General features: G+C 35.1%; 1 protein-coding gene across 1 annotated transcript; it reads left to right on the forward strand.

Moving 5' to 3' along the window:
• Nucleotides 1-527: 527 nt before the first annotated feature.
• Nucleotides 528-18,047, forward strand: LOC135689916 (spastin). Its single transcript, XM_065207281.2, has 17 exons — nucleotides 528-1,037; nucleotides 5,179-5,271; nucleotides 5,700-5,783; nucleotides 6,932-7,236; nucleotides 8,094-8,278; nucleotides 8,716-8,744; nucleotides 9,528-9,592; nucleotides 10,347-10,421; nucleotides 11,600-11,671; nucleotides 12,211-12,286; nucleotides 13,137-13,228; nucleotides 13,794-13,873; nucleotides 14,487-14,529; nucleotides 14,756-14,835; nucleotides 15,414-15,484; nucleotides 16,018-16,058; nucleotides 16,894-18,047. The coding sequence occupies exons 1-17, from the start codon at nucleotides 851-853 to the stop codon at nucleotides 17,008-17,010; spliced, it is 1,695 nt and encodes a 564-aa protein (XP_065063353.2). The 5' UTR covers nucleotides 528-850; the 3' UTR covers nucleotides 17,011-18,047.
• The last annotated feature ends 576 nt before the right edge of the window (nucleotides 18,048-18,623 follow it).

The following is an 18,623-nucleotide window of genomic DNA, read 5'->3' on the forward strand; positions in this document are numbered from 1 at the left end:
TTTCAAAATTCTTCTCCGTTCCTAAAATATCAAAACCCTATATTTGCCTGATATCAGGAACAGTTGAAGTGGTGGTGCTAAGACACTGCATCCTCCACTCCGAATGCTTCCCAAAAAGCTAAAAGTTCATGCACTGGAAGTTTTTTCCCTCCCCGGTTGCTGGTTCCGTTAGGGCCGCCGAGAGGTTTCTGAGGACCTTGGGCAAAATCGACAGACCCCTTGCCAGCGAAGCAAGCAGAATATTTTGTAATCACATCCTTTAGGCTAAAAACATTTTACAATTATAAGGCACACTTTTCTAACGATTGATTAATTCAATTTGCTTAATTGCTTACTTAGTGGACCCCTAGACCTTTAGTCCCTGGAACAATTTGCCCCCTTGCCCTCCCCCTCCCCTCTTGGCGGCCCTGGTTTCAAAGGATGGACTCATAAAGATGGATGAATCGTTGATAGGGGTATGTGCAGGATGCCGATGTGGAGGAGCACAGGAGTCGGCTTGAGTTCTGTGATATAGATGGGCTTAAACGAGTTCAAATGTTGGCGATTGGATGACTCAGACACAAGATCGAATGAACTAGTAAACAGAGTTGGAGCAACTTACATTGAGGGTCACGTTTACCAAGCCAAAAACACTACTCAAGTTATACATAAAATGAGGATTGTATGTTAACTTATGGTGTAGAACTTCAGAAATCTACAGAAATACATCAGTTGGACTGTGTTGCGTGTTCAGAATTGGCAGTTGTTACAATATCATAGGCCTCCGTTCTCGTCGCGGTTTTAATTAACAATTTAATTTTTCTGTTCGTATTTGGACATACTGCCGTTTCTTCCTTTTCAAGACTTGTCTATGCCAGCTTCAGTGATTCCCATGACTTCATCGCCAGGCACGGGTCCTGCAAGAAGGCCGCCATTTCGGCTCAGTCGCAGTTTAAGTGCAGATCCAGATATCCCTGTGCATGTTTTGACTGTTCGTCATCATCATGCCGCAGCCTATAAACATATTTCAGAAGCATTAAAAATTGACGAAGAAGGAGGTAAGATAAATTTTCATATTGCTTATTTGCTGTTCATCTAACAATTCATATATGTGAACACTTGGATATCCCATTTCAAAGCCAAATAGGCCTATCAGTTAAAAATTTTGGCGGCTGCTGTTTTAGGACGTATCAAATCGTTACCTAAACTTCATAGCTTCTTTTGCCATTTTCTAAATCTATTGAAAAGTTGATTCACAACGCCATTTCAACATATTAAGCTGTGAATCACCCAAGGAAAAGACGCCCTTGAATGAAAGCTTCTTAAGAATGCAGCGCCTCACCTACCATCCACTATTTGTACGATAATAGATTTCAAAATTCGCCCTGTTTGAGCGCGTCATCACTGTTGGCTATTTTATTATAAACCACGCCAGATGGAAATTTTTATTGAAAAATAAGCTTGAAATTCGAGACAGAGCCACTCCACTTAAAATGTTAATTAATTCTTAGAAAAAGCCTCATTTAACAATTTCAAAATTATCATGGTATCTGATTTGTAACATTGCAACAAGTCTTCATTGTTTCTAATACTCGAAAATATTTCATTACTATTTTCTTTCTGAAGAAATAGTATTTTTTTTGCCAGGTAAAAAGAGAATTAGATTTCCAAGTCAGTTTAAATATTACCCTTGCAGCATGATTTTTCACAAAATTGAAAGTAGGATTATAAATTTTTTGAGAAAAATAAATATATATGAATTTTGTTTGAACTAATAAAAAGAGAACAATTATATGCAGTGACACATTGGCTTGAATTTTATGTTAAGTCATAGTGAATAAAATGGGTTCTATTTTTCAAAATCCTTATTTAAAATCAGGTGCTTATTTTCAAAATTGTTATATAAGTGGTCTTAGATGTAAAAAATGAAGGGGCCACTCGCTCCACCAAGTGACTAATAGACAGAGGTGCTATCTGGCCATTGTTCATAAGTATAATGATTAGAGAAACATATTTTAAATGTCACTGATGTGGTTGGCTACACAAAGTACCAAAAAATTTGGTGCCAAAAATCTTGGTCGATTAATTTTCAGTGGAAAAAATTTTGGCCATATTTTTGAAATTTTGGTGTTAATTTTAGTGAAAACTTAAAACATTTGTTGGAAAGAAAATATTTCAGTTAGTGAAGAAATTGAATACTTTCTGCAAGTTTTTTCTATCTTGAAGATAAAATTATCTGGAATGCAATCATAAAAGTTACAAAAATCCATTATTTTGATGCCAGCCCAATAAGTGAAACTGAAGTGAGGATGTCTTTTTTATTTAACTTTCTAACCCATGGAGGAAAATTAGTTGGAAGCTTTACAGTTAGCCATATGTTCAATCACCAATTGCAACGAGGGGATTAGAAACTCTGATCGATTGTGAGTTAAAAGTTGAAAGCACTGAAACATTAGAAAGAAATAGATAATAATTATAGAGTAATCATTAAGTGCCAATAGAAGCATAAGCTCAGCCTATAGAGAACTTTTTTGTGAATGTAGAGATCGAAAAAGATCAAAACACTTAAACATTAAAAAGGAAAAGTTGTTTTTGTTATTTTGAAAGTCCATTGGTTGAAAACGAGATTTTTCTAGCGTTTGAAAATTTTGGTAACAGTCTTCTTCATTTAATGCATGCTATCACATGCACATGCATCGGCACACGCAAGGAGCAAATAATGCGAGCGATTTGGCACACGCATGAATCAGATATTTGACCGTTGTTTTTGACCTTTCTAGGACTGTAGTTCTTCAAATTGTTGAAAGTTTTGCTTCCAAAAGTTGAGCAACATTGCCTTATTCTTACAGAAGCATTTTCGAAGGAGATAAGATGTCATAGACAGGCCAAAAATTGCATATGTGGGGCAAATTTAATGTATGAAAATTCCAAATCTCATCATCAATACCTTATGGCTTGGTGTCAATAAAGCACCATAAAAGGCAGTTTTCCAAAATAATGTCTTTTTCATCACAAATTTCACTGTTAAAAATGTTCCCTCAGTGGAAAATCTTTGTCTGTAAAATTTTTTTGCGAGCATTAATTTCCTCGTATTTTTTTAGGATAGGGGGCGCTCAGGCTACTTTTTTGGGTCTAGAATTGGAGCAAAAGTTTGTAATTCCCAAAAATACACACAATGCCCGCAGTACGCCCACCAAAAGTAATGTTTTCAAAAATAAAGCTAACATGGGCTCTGAAACAAGTTGGAAAGTGGGGGACACGAGCAAATTAAAAACTAATAACAAAAGACTTTATATATAAAAAATATTGTTTGTTTTGTGCAAAAAGTGAGAAGGGGGCATGGCCCCTTGGCCTTTTGTTGTTGGAGACCTTGGGTAAGAGTGTGAATCACACCCATGGAATTTATCATGCATGCGAATACCACACACATGGCAATATCTTTATGACAAAGACTGGCAAAAAAAAATTCGGTGAGAAAAAATTCGCTGGGATGAATTTTCCACTGCCCTGCTTCACCAAAATGATTCTGTTGTTAAATCCAACCGAAACTTTTGGTACTTAAAGTATATTTTTATATACATTTTTATATATGTTGTATATTAGTGAAGTAGTTTTTTAGAAACATTTGAACCAATAAAGTTTACTCTCATACATGCAGGCCTTCCTGGGAATAAATTAGCACAAATGTGGCATTTCGCACCCCTAGACTGTTATAGGCGTGAGATGGAGTGCTATTGGTGTTTTATACACTGGTTTAATAACGTGATATATAGAGCCTTAAAAAACTCCCATTCTCAAGTTATTTCTTCAGTTTTCATAATACTCAAAAATAAATATTTCTGGTGGCAGTAGGATTTTTACTAAATTGATGTTGAAAATATTTTAGATGCAGTTTCCGGGCAATCCTTCTTGCCGCCAACCATGGTGGCAGCCTTCATGTAACCCTTTAAAAATGTTTATATTTTGGCCCGCACTTTCAAGCTTGTGTCGTCAAAAGAGATATAAAAACAATTTTGATAACAGCACGATTTGAAAACAGCATGATTTGAAAACGGCACAAACTCTTGAACTAGAACATTTATAATGCAGATTTCCCTCTCTTTGAATCCAGAGCCTTGTTGTTCAGTTTTCAAGTGTAACCCTTTAACATTTATACCTTTATCACAACCTGCCGTTTTCCAAATTATTTTCATTTTGCGCTAGTCACAAAAATGGGAATGCTTTTTTCCGTTTTCAAATAAAAAGTTACAACATCAAATAATTTGTGGTATGTGAAGAAAATACCCTGGAAAAAGGACATCTCGGTGACAAATATACCACAATGCGTAGCCCCTTTCTGGAAAGGATTGTTTATCATTACGTGGTGCATTGCTTACATTTAACCCAGCTGGCAGTAGGAACTGGATGCTGAAATCACTGGCATAAACCTATAGCGTGCAGAGAGCGAGCTGTCCAGCATGGGCCATCGGCAAAGGTAGAACGCTGCAGCTCTTAGAATGATGGGTGCCTGATGATCTGGTTATGTGCACCAAATCTTTGTTACATATTGCTTATTTTTGTGGGTCGAAATAGGATAGCCAATAGTGTCACCCTTGCCCAAATCAGGAGTGTGGAAAGCTCTTTTGTGACTCCTTTACTTTTCTTTGCTGAAGACGCCAAATTTAAGGGTGTAGATCAAAAGAAATATGGCACAAGTTGTATTTTGCTCAAAGTATGATTAAAAAACAATTGAATAATTACAAAACAGGCATGGGATTAAATGCACTTCTCAGTGTAAGGAGGCGTGTACCAGCGCATGCGAGTACAGGGAAGGCCTGTACATGAAAGAATAAATTTGGATTATTGACATTCCAAATGTTGTATAGGAATTTGCAATCATAGGCATTTTCCATTTCATAATGTATGCATGTATGTGCAATTTTTGCTATTTTTCAGGATTTACTCTCCACATTCTTAGTTTGGCTTCTTATTGTAATGTGCCAAAAGGCTTAAACGGAAAAATACTGGATTCCCCAAATCTTGAAATAAGGATGATGACAAATAGTAAACAGAAACAGTTCAAACAAATTAAATTAGAAACAATTAAATATTAATAGAAATAACCAAGGATGACTTTAACCTATTTCTTGTTATCAGCTAATTCATGCACAAGTTTGTATTCAGGTCATAAAGATAATGTATACAAATCTTGTCTACCAGGTGATCAAGAAGCAAAATTGAAGGCCATTGGATTGTATAACCTTGGTGTTAGAGAACTTGTAAATGGAATAGGGATTCAGCTCAATGGAGAAGGTACAGTCAACATATTTATATTTATATGTATTTACAAAGAAGCTTAATGACAAGCCACATTTAAATGATGTTTCACAAATTTAAAGCCTGGACATCATTTCTCTATGATACTCATTAACTTTTTAAATTTATATATTAGTAACTCTAGAACCATGTTGCCAATATAAATTTCCCGGCTAATAAGCTTTTTGCATTATAGTTTTTAAATTGTGATAAAAATTTCTATTGAAAGAATAACTATTGAATGGACTAAATATTCTATTGAAATAAGGTCTGCATTGGATTTACCACAAATTGAAATTTTTTTAAATTACTAACTTTAGATTACTAAATCTGTTAGTCCATTCAAAAGTTGTCAAAGATATCTTCGCTGTCAAAAATTATTGGTTTTGGCTAAAGATCATTAACTGGGTAAATTCCCATTTCAGGTTCAGAATGGGACAGAGCGAGAAATCTTCAGACAAAGATGGAATCTAATTTACGCTATTGTACATCCCGATTAGAGGAGCTCAGTAAGTGAAGAATTTTCTAAGCAACTAAGCAACTTATAATTGAATAGCTCAGGGACAGGCAACCTATGGCCAGTGGGCCAAATCTTGTCTGTAAGCAATTTTCTAATGGCTCTTGTTCCTTCAGCATTCAAAGATAAAAAAGGTCTTACAAAAATGAAACTTGCTGAAATTATTTGCCTTGTACATGAAGTATTTTGTATCTCCAGCTATTTAAAGCACCAAAGTTCATGCCCAATCAAAAACCTTCACACACCCAGAAGCAAATATATATATTTAAAAGAAGCTTTTCTTGAAAATGAACTTCATCGACCACAGAGTTCACACAAATATGCTGCATTTTCTTTTAGTGTATTTAAACCTGATTTTGGTAAGCTTGCTAGTAAGATGCAAATATCTTACATGGAATTTTTTTAATGCTCTTGTTGTTTCGTCTTAACAATAAGGCTGTGTTTACACAGGACCAGCCAAATATTTTATAGGTCAAATTTTTGGTCACTTAGGCCTTGTGTTTACAAGGAGCCGGCTAAACGACCACGGATTTGGTCTTTAAGACGTGCAAATATTCGGCCACCTAGGACAGGGTCCTTCTTGAAACTTGGCCAGCCGAATTTGCGAGCTCCTTGTGTAAACATTTATTGATGGCAGAAAAAGACCTCCTAAAGTCATGGAAGACTATTCATTATTGAAAGGCCTACTGAATGAGATATTTATAGGCCAATGATGCAAAGATTATTTCAGCTGCTAAAATTACTCCAATTTTAAAATAATGCTGCATTTTATTAATTTATCGAGTGTGCAAAGTATGCCATAAAGTATCCACAATAAACAGCAACACCAGTTTCTCTTAAAGGCATTGAAAAAGGGACCATACACTGCTGAAAATGAGCCACTTTCCACACACTTGACGGCTTCACATTTGATTCATTCCACATTTAAGATTAAAAGCATTGCCAATAGTTTTTGATCTGTTTTTAATTATACAATGACACTTAATGGTTTAACAAGAATTGTTTAAACTTTCAATTTCCTCTTGTCTATTATGCTGCTATACTAATTCATCAAACTGGTGCAACACCTTGTTCAAACATTTAATATGTTTTTTGTTTTCTGTAGATAGAAAATTTTGACGATGTTTTCTTTTCTTTTAGATGCAGTTGTAGAATCATATCAAAACAGTGTAAATCAAGCTAATATTACAAAAAAACTGAGCCCAAATAGTCCAAGAAAAAGTTCCATACGAAAAAGTAGTATAGATGTGAGTGAGATTATGCAAAGAATTGAAAGGTCTCCTGAGAAACGCAAGCCATCTTTACCATCCCCACGAATTCTTGGAGCAAAAGATGCAAAGCCAGATGATTTGAGAAAGCAGTTGACAAGAGGACACAAAGCAACGTCTCCTAAATTAGATAAACTGAGGAGCAATGCTGGAAATCTAAGTCCAAGAGGACATTTGGTTGGTTTTTTTATTTTCATTTGTTTCTGGATTTCGTGCATGGCAATAAAAGTTTTGTTAGTATGGTTAAACGGAATACACAGTTTTTGAGAATTTGTTCAATGACACAAGCACGGTAGAAGATTCAGGATTTTTCATGAATTTGCAAAAAGCCAACCTTTACTGGAGACAACTCTAAAATAGAATAAAGCACAGCTACAAGCCTGAAGCTCCATGCTTTTGCCATGTTTTTTAAAACTTCTAATAGATGGTCATTTTTTAATTCAAACCATTGATTTTTTAGAGTGTCTCTAAAGGCAACACTTGCAATTGTCTTTTATAAGGGAAGCCAAGGTTATTTTATTAAAAGTTGATAAAAGAATGAAGTATGTATATTCTAAATCCAGGAATTTTATGAACTTCTGGCGGTGTGTATTCAGTAATTTCCTGCTGGACTTAAGAGAAGCAGTGTGTATTCAGTAATTTAATGCTGGACTTAGGAAAAGCAATGCCATGAATTTACCAGCCAACTTTGCAATATGATGCAAATACATCAAGAGATTTTGATGTTGTAAACATTTGAAATTCAGGCTGAGTATCAACTTTTGAGCTCCCATAGCACCACATCTCTGGGTCCTGGGTAGGATATTTTGTACAATGAAATGGTCTGAAACCAAATCTACACGCATCCATCTTCAAAAACTTGAGTTTTCTTCTTAATTAAAGAAATCAAACAAAAAACGATAAATTTTCAAATATTATTGTGTTTTCGAATGATTTCAAATTATTATGTTTATTGAGAAAGCAATCATCAGGATCTATGATATATACCTCTTCATATTTATTTAATGTTCATAATGTTTCATTTTTCATTGTAGACAACAAGTAAGGTGAAGAGAACTCAGACGCTACCAAACAGGCCTGTTGCAAAAGCAAGACAGGTCCCTGCCCAGAGAGGTAAACAAGCTCCAAAACCCCCAGAGGATCATAAAAGCAAAATTTCGAATTTAAAGAATGTTGACAACAAAATGGCAAACATGATTTTGAATGAAGTTGTTGAAAAGTAAGCTCATTCTTTTTATTTGATCATGAAGAATAAAACAGTTCAAAATGTTATTCTTCTAAAAGTTTTTTTATTGTTTAAATGTTATTGTTAGGATTGAGTACTCTCAAAGGCAAAAACACTATATTCACAAGTCGTATTTATAATTAAAGATGGATGTGAAGCCTTTTTAGAATAGTCTATTCTTTCTTTATAACCATCATAGCATTTATAACAGATCATTTATAACAAAAATTATCTTGCTTGTATTCAAATGTTTTTTAACCTTTCATGCGTAATCTATCTGTATCATGTATGTAGCATAAATGATACTATCTTATAAAAGAACTTGAGTAGTGAGCTGATTTTGTGCCTGTATAACCAAATGATTGTTTAAAAGATGTGGTAGCACACTCAGAAACAAAACTGCAACTCACTTTGTTGTTATTTTGTTTTAGGGGTCCAGGAGTATCATTCAATGACATTGGTAAGATTTGAATTTTTTTAGAAAAGCTAACGTTGTTTTGCGCATTTTGGTCTGTTTATGAATTTCACTATCTCTTTAGCAGGAATGAACATGTTAATGCCAGTCTTTACCCCAAGGTAAATACCACATGTGCATGGAAAACCGCATGTATCTGAATATCTTTCATCGGTGCTTGTCACACTCTGACCTTCCAGCCTGTTTTTAATTGCTAAAAGAGAATTTACAAAACCACAAGTACAACTGCAATAACAAAGCAATGATGGTTCATTCAGAATACTTGGCAAATTTGCTCTACTCTCAATGCTTGCTTCGCATCAAAGTAACAACATGATAGAAATACGTTGTGGATATGATGAAAATGACTGGCCTTCATTTTGAGAATTTTTGTTGCTGCTGAGAATGTCAAAATGCTTTTTTAAAGATTCAAATCATCTTGATTCTATTTGAAACGATAATTTCCCAAATATGCGATTAAAATGACTTTTGCTGTGTTTTCAATTATACATAAATTGGCTTGTCGTTTTCCGACATTAGCTGAAGGGGATTTCAACTTAACTTGATGAATATGTAATATAGTCAAACCCACATAAATCAGATCCATCGGGATTAGGCAAATTTGCTCAATACTTGTACTGGTGCTAGCCCGTATAATTGCACAAATTACATGATGTGATGACCAAGACATTTTTCGCTAGCTAGCATGTAAAATTCCTTGATAATATATAATTGTTTATTATCTTATTCATTATTTAAGATTCATGGTTGTTTTATTCTGTTCATTAGGTGGAATTGACAATGCAAAACGCATCTTGAAAGAAATTGTGATTTTGCCAACCATAAGGCCTGAGGTACCATCTATATTTGATATTGAAAACAATTGTCATTGAAATAGTGTTAAATGGTACTTAGAATTTATAGCCTACTTGTTTTCACTTTTTATGCATTTTTACACATAGGAACATATATATATTTTTACCTTTACCCCAAACTGCGAGCTGAATTATTTTCATTGAAAAATACTGAAAAGCAATAAATGAGTATAGAGAAAATTGCTGTTTTACCTACGTACCTACCATTTATATGTACCTACCATTTATATTTAGCTCATAGATTGGGATCTATAATATATTGTGTAACTAAACACCCAAAGTAAACATGTAATCACACAATATACTTTTACATTTGGCATGCTTTAGGCTTGTCTGCTTAATTATCACTAAGCGTAAGCTAGGGTGATGCATGCATCAATTATCATTGCTTAAATATTTGATGATCTGATCTGACAAAGAAGTGAATTATAGGTTGCTGCTAGCTAAAAGCGGCCGTTGTTTTTGTAGAATATTTGTTTTTTAGCCAATTGTAACAGAATATCTGGCTATTATTGTTATTCTGTAATAGGCTTACAGCTTGAAAACTTGAGATTAAAATCGTTTAGATTCATTTTCTTTTATTCGTGTGTTTATTGTACTGTGGAGCCTGTAAAAAGTCAGATTCTCACAAACCCCTTCTTTTCAAGTGACCTTCGTCTCTGCAGCGGTTTTGCAATAACTCTTATGTTACTTGAATGAAAAGTTAATAGCTTCTTTTATCCGTTTATTTTAGTTATTTACTGGTTTGCGAGCTCCAGCAAAGGGAGTTTTGTTATTTGGTCCTCCTGGAAATGGGAAAACATTGTTGGTGAGTCTTCATTTATTTTATGAGTTCTCTAAGGCGTTGACCAAATTGTTGTGAAGTAAGGAATTAAAATGTACGAATTTCGATTCATAAAAATCCTTTATTTTTACTGAACTTGGTGGCTTTTTGGTAATTTTTGTGGTGAATATAATAAAATGCTCTTTTCTGCATTGTTGAAATAAAGATGCAGTTTCTTCCTTTCTCTAACCATGAAAGCATCCGTAGAATCTGAAACTGATTACAGTGTCGGCAGATCGCTGCATTTGCTTGTTGCTAAAGATATTGACAGAAAATGCCTGATATGCTAACGAAATTTGAAAAAGATGCCAAAATTTGTAAAATATTTTATATCAGATTTTATCATCAAAGTATTTACTATTTTATGCCAAAAGATTTATATATATACCAAAATTTACAGGAATATTTCATGATTGCTTAAAATTTTTAGATGTGCGAGATTCCTGATGCATTTGGAATGGGCAAAAATATTTCAACACTGCTCATTCATCGCATAGATCAATATTTATGTTTACTCAGTGCTCTTTATCCCTGTAACAGCGAGCATAGCTATAAAAAATTTGTGATTGTGAACATTAAATCCCATAATTTTCATGATATTCCAAAAGGGACAAAACTATTTTATAAACTGACAGTTGCCTGACAAGTGCAGTAAGCGTGAAGCTCGGAGTAGCAACTTGTAGAGCCGTAGAACCATCCTTTAACACCAAAAGCGTATACAGCTTGTAAAGCGAGCACTTTATAACGAACTGCTAAAACAGTAATTTTCAAACTCACAAGGTATAATTTCAATGCCAGAATGCTATAAAAAAACCAGCATTACGAAGTTCATAGATGCCAATATACCAACCCCCAATTATGTGGTATTTGCCAACCAATTGGTGCTAGCAATGTGAATGTTAGTTGATATTTTTCATTTTTCTATTTGGTTTTGACCCTTTTAGTTGTAAAGGCTCGCTGTATCAGTTATTTTTATTATCTCGAGTCATTGAAATTGAAACAAACTTCGAGACAGTCAACAAATATGCTACTGGCAACAAACTGCTGCGTATTCTACTTGATAACAGGGAAACAATTATGTCGTAGTTAATGCATTTGCGGGTTTTGGGCCTTGTTTTTTGAAAAGTGAAACTCATTCTCATAAAACTGGGTTTAAATTTCAGGCCAAAGCAGTTGCAACTGAGGCCCAGTCTGTTTTCTTTAACATCAGCGTAGCCTCGTTAACATCCAAGTGGGTGAGTACTTTTTCAGAAATAATTGTTTTATACTTTAAAAATTTGAATAATGCAAACATTGAAAAATGCAGTGCAATTTCTTTGAAACATACTTGAGCTTTTCGTCTGCCACTCCTTAGAGTATGAAACGTCAGAACATAGATCTAAAACACGAAGGATTGTAAAAGGCCAAATTGAAAATTTCAAAATTACCTTGATTTTAAGAATAGATACTGATATTGAAACGTTACTGCCTGTATGATCATTGCTTTCTTTATTGGTGCTCTTTATGTTACTGAATATCGCTGTATCTCATTAATTCCCTCTTTCCTTAGTCGCTACTTTAATTGTTTCTTGTTATCTTTCTAAAAATCATTTCCTTGTTACAATTCTTTCGTCAATACAATATTTAGTGCAAAGCCAGTGGATCAGTCACCTCATTTTTAATTTTTCTGCTATTTGAGACGTTACTAGTATGTATCAATGTATGACTGAGCTTGATATCATGATTCAATATTATAAATGTAGGATATTGTTAACTATTAACATTAATTTTGCAGATGGGAGAAAGCGAGAAGCTTGTAAGGGCCATGTTTGCAGTTGCGAGAGAACTTCAGCCTGCTATAGTCTTTATGGGTTTGTAATACCTATTTTCATTTCGTTTAACGAACTTTTTTGCCTCAAATAATAGTGTTTTAAGTATCATAAATAGTGTATATTGGCATCTATTGTATAAGTAATTTTTCGGCCTTCTGATTTGCGCAATCATCCCTTCCACTTGTACGCCATTCAAGTAATGCGTTGGTAAACCTTTTCTCGTGGCACATGATACAAACATGCTGCTGCTGCCCGAGTGTTTTGTTTATACTTTTGTGACGTATTCAGCTGTCTGTAAACATTTCAATTTGTCAAACAACATGACGAAGGCAATCTTTATATGATATATCCCTTTCAATGCATTTCATTGCATTTCTGAGACCATTGCTTGCAAGACCACTCTGGCTATGCATGTCAATGGTGCAATTAAGACTTTTTTCTATAATAGTTGGACTAGGTCTTTTAATCGGATTCTGGAGTGGTCTTTAATCCAAAATTGTCCAAATTTAACAATCCAAGTAACAAGCAGGTATTGTAGTAATAAAAATGGGAAAGTTAACACCTAAGTTTAAGTGACCTAGAACAGGATTTCTGAAAATGTACTAAGAAAAAGTAAAAATATACTTTTATTTTACTTCGACATAAGCAAAGTCGCCTCAAACAAGTTTATCTGTCAAATGACTTAATTAAAGCAGAAAAAATTGTAAAAAGTTATTTACCCTGCATTCCGAAATGAAATTAGGTATTATGATAGCTTAGAACTGTTAAATTTATGAAATCTCACGTTGAAAAATATCGTCAACTGTTGCAAACAGCGAAAACATCGTATTGTTTCAATAAATTCTTTTAAATTCAATGTTTGATTTATAAGGGCTTATTTTCATTGTAGACGAAGTTGACTCCATTTTGAAAGAAAGAAGCGAATCAGAACATGAATCGAGCCGCAGACTGAAAACTGAATTTCTCGTCAGCTTTGATGGTGTAAGTCCTTATCCTTCTTCTTCTCCCCCTCCGTATTTACCCTCTTAATTCCCTTTCCCTATTCCTCCTCCCCTGATCTCCCCACAACTTTGTCTTCAATCAATGACCTATGTCATTCTCTAGAATATTGTGATTATTTAAAATATGGTGACAATATCCAGTATTTTATTTCAACAGGCCCATACCAAACCTTGTGTTCATCAGGTTTTTGTTATCATAAGACTTAGGTATAATGCCAACACAGACTTAAAATTTTAAAGGTCGTCGCTTTTACAATTAACCGTTGCTAAGTTTCCTTGAGTGCCGTTTCTATGTTCCTGTGCTTTTTGATACCGAGTCGTTCCGTAGTAGTCTCGTCTCTCGTCTAACTATATAAGGACACTATATGGGTACTTCTCTCCATATTGAACTGATACAGTAGACTTCAATAGATGTAGCACGCCTATATTCATTCCGTTGTGAATTGCATTGATAAATGACATGTATTTGCTCCAGAAGCTATGTAAAAGACTATCCAATGACTGATAGAAACAACGCTTTTTATCGAATAATTTTTTATCAACAGGTGATGAGCGACACAGCTGATCGTATCTTGATCATGGCTGCAACTAACCGACCCTGGGAACTCGATGATGCAGCTCTTAGGTAACTATTTTTGCTGAGCGAGGATCTTTACACGGAATCCTTCAATTTATATTGATCGCATCTCTTATGGACGTGTCTTCAAACAACCTTCTTCTGTCTTGAAACTTATCCTCACATCTCTACCTCCTCTATTTTGATTTAGTTTGTTTCTAAAATCGTCAACACGTAAAAGCGTCATAGTTCATTAATTAGACTTTAGATAAAATTTAAAGCATAGAAATGTCTACTTTTGAAAGGTATCTACTAGCTTTTCTCGGTATTAGATTCAACAACTAATCCAAAGTATTATTCTAAGGGATTAGGCCTAATCGAATTTTCAATCCGTGTTGGCTTTAATTTGGTTACTGTCCACCAAAATGGTTATTGTTACTCCTGCGAGTAACCAAACCCTTGATATTCTTCATAGTTCAAACAGTGTTAAATTATATCTTCCCTGCTTTGTATTTCTTTGCATTGATGTATTTCTTTTTGATTTCGTGATTTACCCCCGTTCCACTGAGCAGTCAAAAAGGTCTCGAGACAGGTTTTAATACATACATGTATCTCTATTCACTGATCATCTCAGTCGACGATTGCCTTGATACCTAAGATTAAGAAAACATTTATTTTACAGGCGATTTGTAAAGAGAGTCTATGTTCCGCTACCGGATTTCAATGTAAGTGAGAGTTTCCCAATTTGTTTGCAAAAACAATATTGAATATGATTTTATTGCAGATATCTTCTCTGGACTTGAAAACAATACAGCATCTTTCGTCAACACCATTTTTGATAGAGCCTTCATTTTTTACAGGCTAGGTTAATCTTATGTATAGTTTATGTGCTCATATTTACATTAGTTATCTAAAATGCATGTCAACCCTTTTATTTTATTCTTTTAACAGACTCGAAAGCAAATTCTAGAGAAACTTCTTGTAAAGGAGGGCTCTCCGTTGCACAGTTACGAGCTGGACAGAGTAGCAAGGTATGTTCCCTTTCTTGAGATTTCGGCTTTTCATTTTTATTTTCCTTTGTGTTCACATCGCTGCAGAATTTATAACATCTGTTAACACATCAACCCCTTTTTCCTCATTTAAAATTGGTGCATGTGTTCTTCTATGGTAGAGATAAAACTGGGGGGAGGATGTGAAGTGAAGCCTCAATAGACTGATTGCAAGAGACCAGTTGTCTTTTCGCAAGTGTTTAGTTGTGCCTTACTTGTTTATCAATGTTGTGGATCGCAACCAATTTGTATAACTTTGAGCAGGGACGGATACTTGGTCAAATATTGGAGGGCAAGCCTATTGTTTTAATAAGATGACATCATATTTCCCATTGTCTTAGAACAAAAGACTATTGTTTTCTAAAGTATTGGGGGGCGAAAGCCCCCCACCCCTCGCCCCCCAGGTTGTCCGCCACTGACTATGAGATAGTTCTTTAAACCAGTGTTATCTCAAAATCATAAATTGGCTCACGAAAACCAGCGAATGCCTTTGGCACAGGTTTACAGTATACCTGTATGCAATACAATAAGCAAAATAAAAATTTTCTCTTTGCTATCAGGGAAACAGAGGGTTATTCTGGCAGTGATCTTGCTGCGTTGGCGCGGGAATCAGCCCTTATGCCACTTAGGGGTGAGTTGGATTTTTAAATGCCGTTTTTTGTTGTTTTCTTCAAATTTTACAGCCTTTGTTTGTTTCAGGCTCTTTCAATAACGATAGCATATTGCACGCTTCATATAGCTTTTGATATGGACTTGTATGGCTGCTCTTCTTTGGCCTTATGTTATCATTTCAAAACGTGGATTCCAATGTCTAAAACGAAAAAGGTTATTTTTCTGTAGCAAGTGGACTTTTAAATAGGCTATAGTCAATGCTGATAATGACATAACCAGCTTCCCCTTTCGGTTGTCAGAAGAAGTGACCAGTAATAGTTTTATTGCGAAACAGATTATTGTATGAATCGAATTGTTAGACTCAAATGCTAGGGATCGGTTTACCAATCGTCATTAATCCTGATATTCTTCAATTTCGTCGTGTCTTGTCCAGAGTCCAGAACATGTGATTTATGGGGTGGGTTTTGGTCAATTAACCTTAGGCCTTGTCATTTGAGCTCTCTTTAGGTTGCCAGACTTCATTGGTTTGATATCTATTCCTTGCGTTCGTAGAAGTGGACTGTGAACTTCTCAAGTCTCTACCCGCGGACAAGGTACGTATATAACGACTTTGTTGAGATCTCGTCGCCTCTTTAGTGGCCAATTTACGCTACTTTTTGACTGCGGTTAAGCCGACGTTGCATGTGTCACAACACTGGTGCACCTTGGCCTTAAGACAATTGAAACCCCCGACTACACCAAAACGTTTCCAAGTGAAAGTCCTGCATTTTTACTTACCTAGTTTGTATAAACGGCGGGTCTGTAATTGAAAGCGCTTTCCAGAATGGAATCTTTTTTTAATGGAATGATTTGAAGATATTTTTTTCCGTTTGTTCGCAAGACTTTTTAATTCGTTTTCCAAATATGCCTTCGGTACCCCAAACTTGAAAATAACACAGAAAAGCGGAAACTTTTCATAACAAAGTTTTTTTCGTCCGACACTCGTCAGGGTAAAAACGTCGGATAAAGTCCAAGGTATACATTTTCTGTTTACCTTTGGGCATTGACCGACATTTATATTCCAACGAGTGTCAGACGAAAAGTACTTTTGCATGACATGTTTCGCTTTTTCGTGCTATTTTCTAATTCTTTTTCATTTTGATGAAAATGACCGTGCCTATGAAATTGTAACAAACAAAAGAAGTGCCATTTTCAAAGCACTCATTCCTTTCTGTGCATTTTTACCAAATTGTTATCTCGTAAGAAAAGTTTCTGAACTAGCTCAGTGACGAACACAGGCCTACCTCCTCTCCGGTCGTGTTGTTTGCGTGTGCTACGATTTATCGACAGCTTTTGAAACATCTTCACGCAATGCAAAAATTCCTTAACACGCCGGCAGTATTTTAGGGTCGGGTCACAGCATTTTGAGCCTGTCTCTTCCTTAATCAGGTACGAAAACTGAAAGTTGAAGACCTTCTCAAGTCAATGGATGCCATAAGACCGAGCGTTTCAAAGGCTTCCATTAAGCAGTTTGAAGATTGGAACAAATTGTATGGCAGTTTATGAAAAAACAGTTAGAATAATTGTAGTGCATTTAAATGCCCATTCGAGAGGTTTCAAAACTATAAATTGCACTTAAAAGTGTCGTAACTGATTGCGGTAAACAGTAATGATCCAATTCTGTGGAATTCGATCTTGTCATGTATTATTTTTGTCGAAATGATAGTTGTAGTTAGTTGAGACTAGATTTATTTCTAGATGAATTCTATTATAAATAATTGTTTAACTGTACAAATTTCAGTTTGCGGCATCTTTTTCGCTTTATACACCGTAAAATCCAAAATTACTCATTTCGTCTTTGATTAGAAGTTTGTTTGTGTATTAGTCGGTCCCAGTTTTTATAAAAGATAAAAACGTTTTGAGGAAGTGATACCAAGGGTGTTTAAACGCATTTGAGTTAGTCGTTGAGCCCCAACGACATTACGTCAAATGGGAAGACTTTTTTGATGGATTTGCACAAAATGTTGGTCTAGAGTGACACCCTTAAAGTGACACCATTCTGCGTACAATGTCCGATTATACATTCATTTGCATATGGAACATAAATGCATTTGTAAGATGTATAATCGCGTTCAGGCTAGTTTCCAGTCTAAAACATTCCCCTAAACCGGATAGACTCCATTCCCCTTTTTGGTGATCCCACTCATAGGTCAAATCCGTTGTGTTCTATAATCTACAAGTTATATTCCATTATACAATGAAATGCTGAAGGCAAACCGCAACATAACGCTTAAAATTTGATCCACTGTAAGACGACTTTTGAATTTAGATCAGCTGTTGGATGCCTGCAAAACGTTGTGTCTCTTTTTAATCAGTCTGCCTCAGCGAGTTGTGTCACTACCATTTTTGTATAGTTTTGTAGGCGATTTAAGTTGTGGCTTTTGTACCGATTCTTAAAATTTAGACGTACGTCAGTCTTGCTGTCATTTGTTTTGTTGTTGCGAACTGTCGGGTTGTAGAAATTTGAAAAATATATATTGTTATTAAACCTAAAAAGTATTTGAGTGTTTATGCGAACAAATGTTTTGTTGGATTCAGTCCCAGTTTTTGCCTACCTTTATTTAGCCTCTACCTCTCAGCTTATGAATCAAAGGTCAAACTTTAAGAAACGCATTTTTATAAGAGAACAGACGCTAAGATGACAAAAAATAAAAAGAAATAGTACTGATCACCCACAAAATTTGAGAAATTGCTAAAATCAATTTTTTGAAGATGAGTTGAAAAGATTCTTGTCTATAATAAGCTACAATGCTTGCCAGAAGTCTTGGCACACTAGGCTAAAATTTCGCATAAGTTCAGTAGCATCCGCCCCTCCCCCTTGGAATAATGTTGAATAACAACAGTTTCAAAGCTTGAATTTCAGCCAATGAAAATTGTATTGGGGGAGGGGGGATCTTACGGCCGGAAACTTTTATTTCATCAAAATCTTTCATCGACTGCAGGGTGTTCCAAAAACTTTTGGTGAGGGTTGTAGCTATTTCAATTTGCCTCTATTATAGTAAGATTTGCCTCAATAATTGCAACCGATTAGGTGTTCTATTTCATGTTTGGTGATTTTCCTTTTGTAAAATGTAGCAATTTAGCACTTTGTATCTAAGAAAACCGTGAGAGACTCTTTG

The sequence above is a fragment of the Rhopilema esculentum genome, chromosome 10 (genome assembly GCF_057945365.1).
Source record: "Rhopilema esculentum isolate cy_ngs chromosome 10, ASM5794536v1, whole genome shotgun sequence".
Lineage (NCBI taxonomy): Eukaryota > Metazoa > Cnidaria > Scyphozoa > Rhizostomeae > Rhizostomatidae > Rhopilema > Rhopilema esculentum.

Bases quoted from the DNA above. Each gene is read 5' to 3' on its own strand.
- LOC135689916 (XM_065207281.2), top strand. From the start codon at position 851: ATGCCAGCTTCAGTGATTCCCATGACTTCATCGCCAGGCACGGGTCCT. The intron at 8,279-8,715 runs GTAAGCTCATTC...ATTTTGTTTTAG, and splicing joins TTGAATGAAGTTGTTGAAAA to GGGTCCAGGAGTATCATTCA. The intron at 15,485-16,017 runs GTGAGTTGGATT...TTGCGTTCGTAG, and splicing joins AGCCCTTATGCCACTTAGGG to AAGTGGACTGTGAACTTCTC.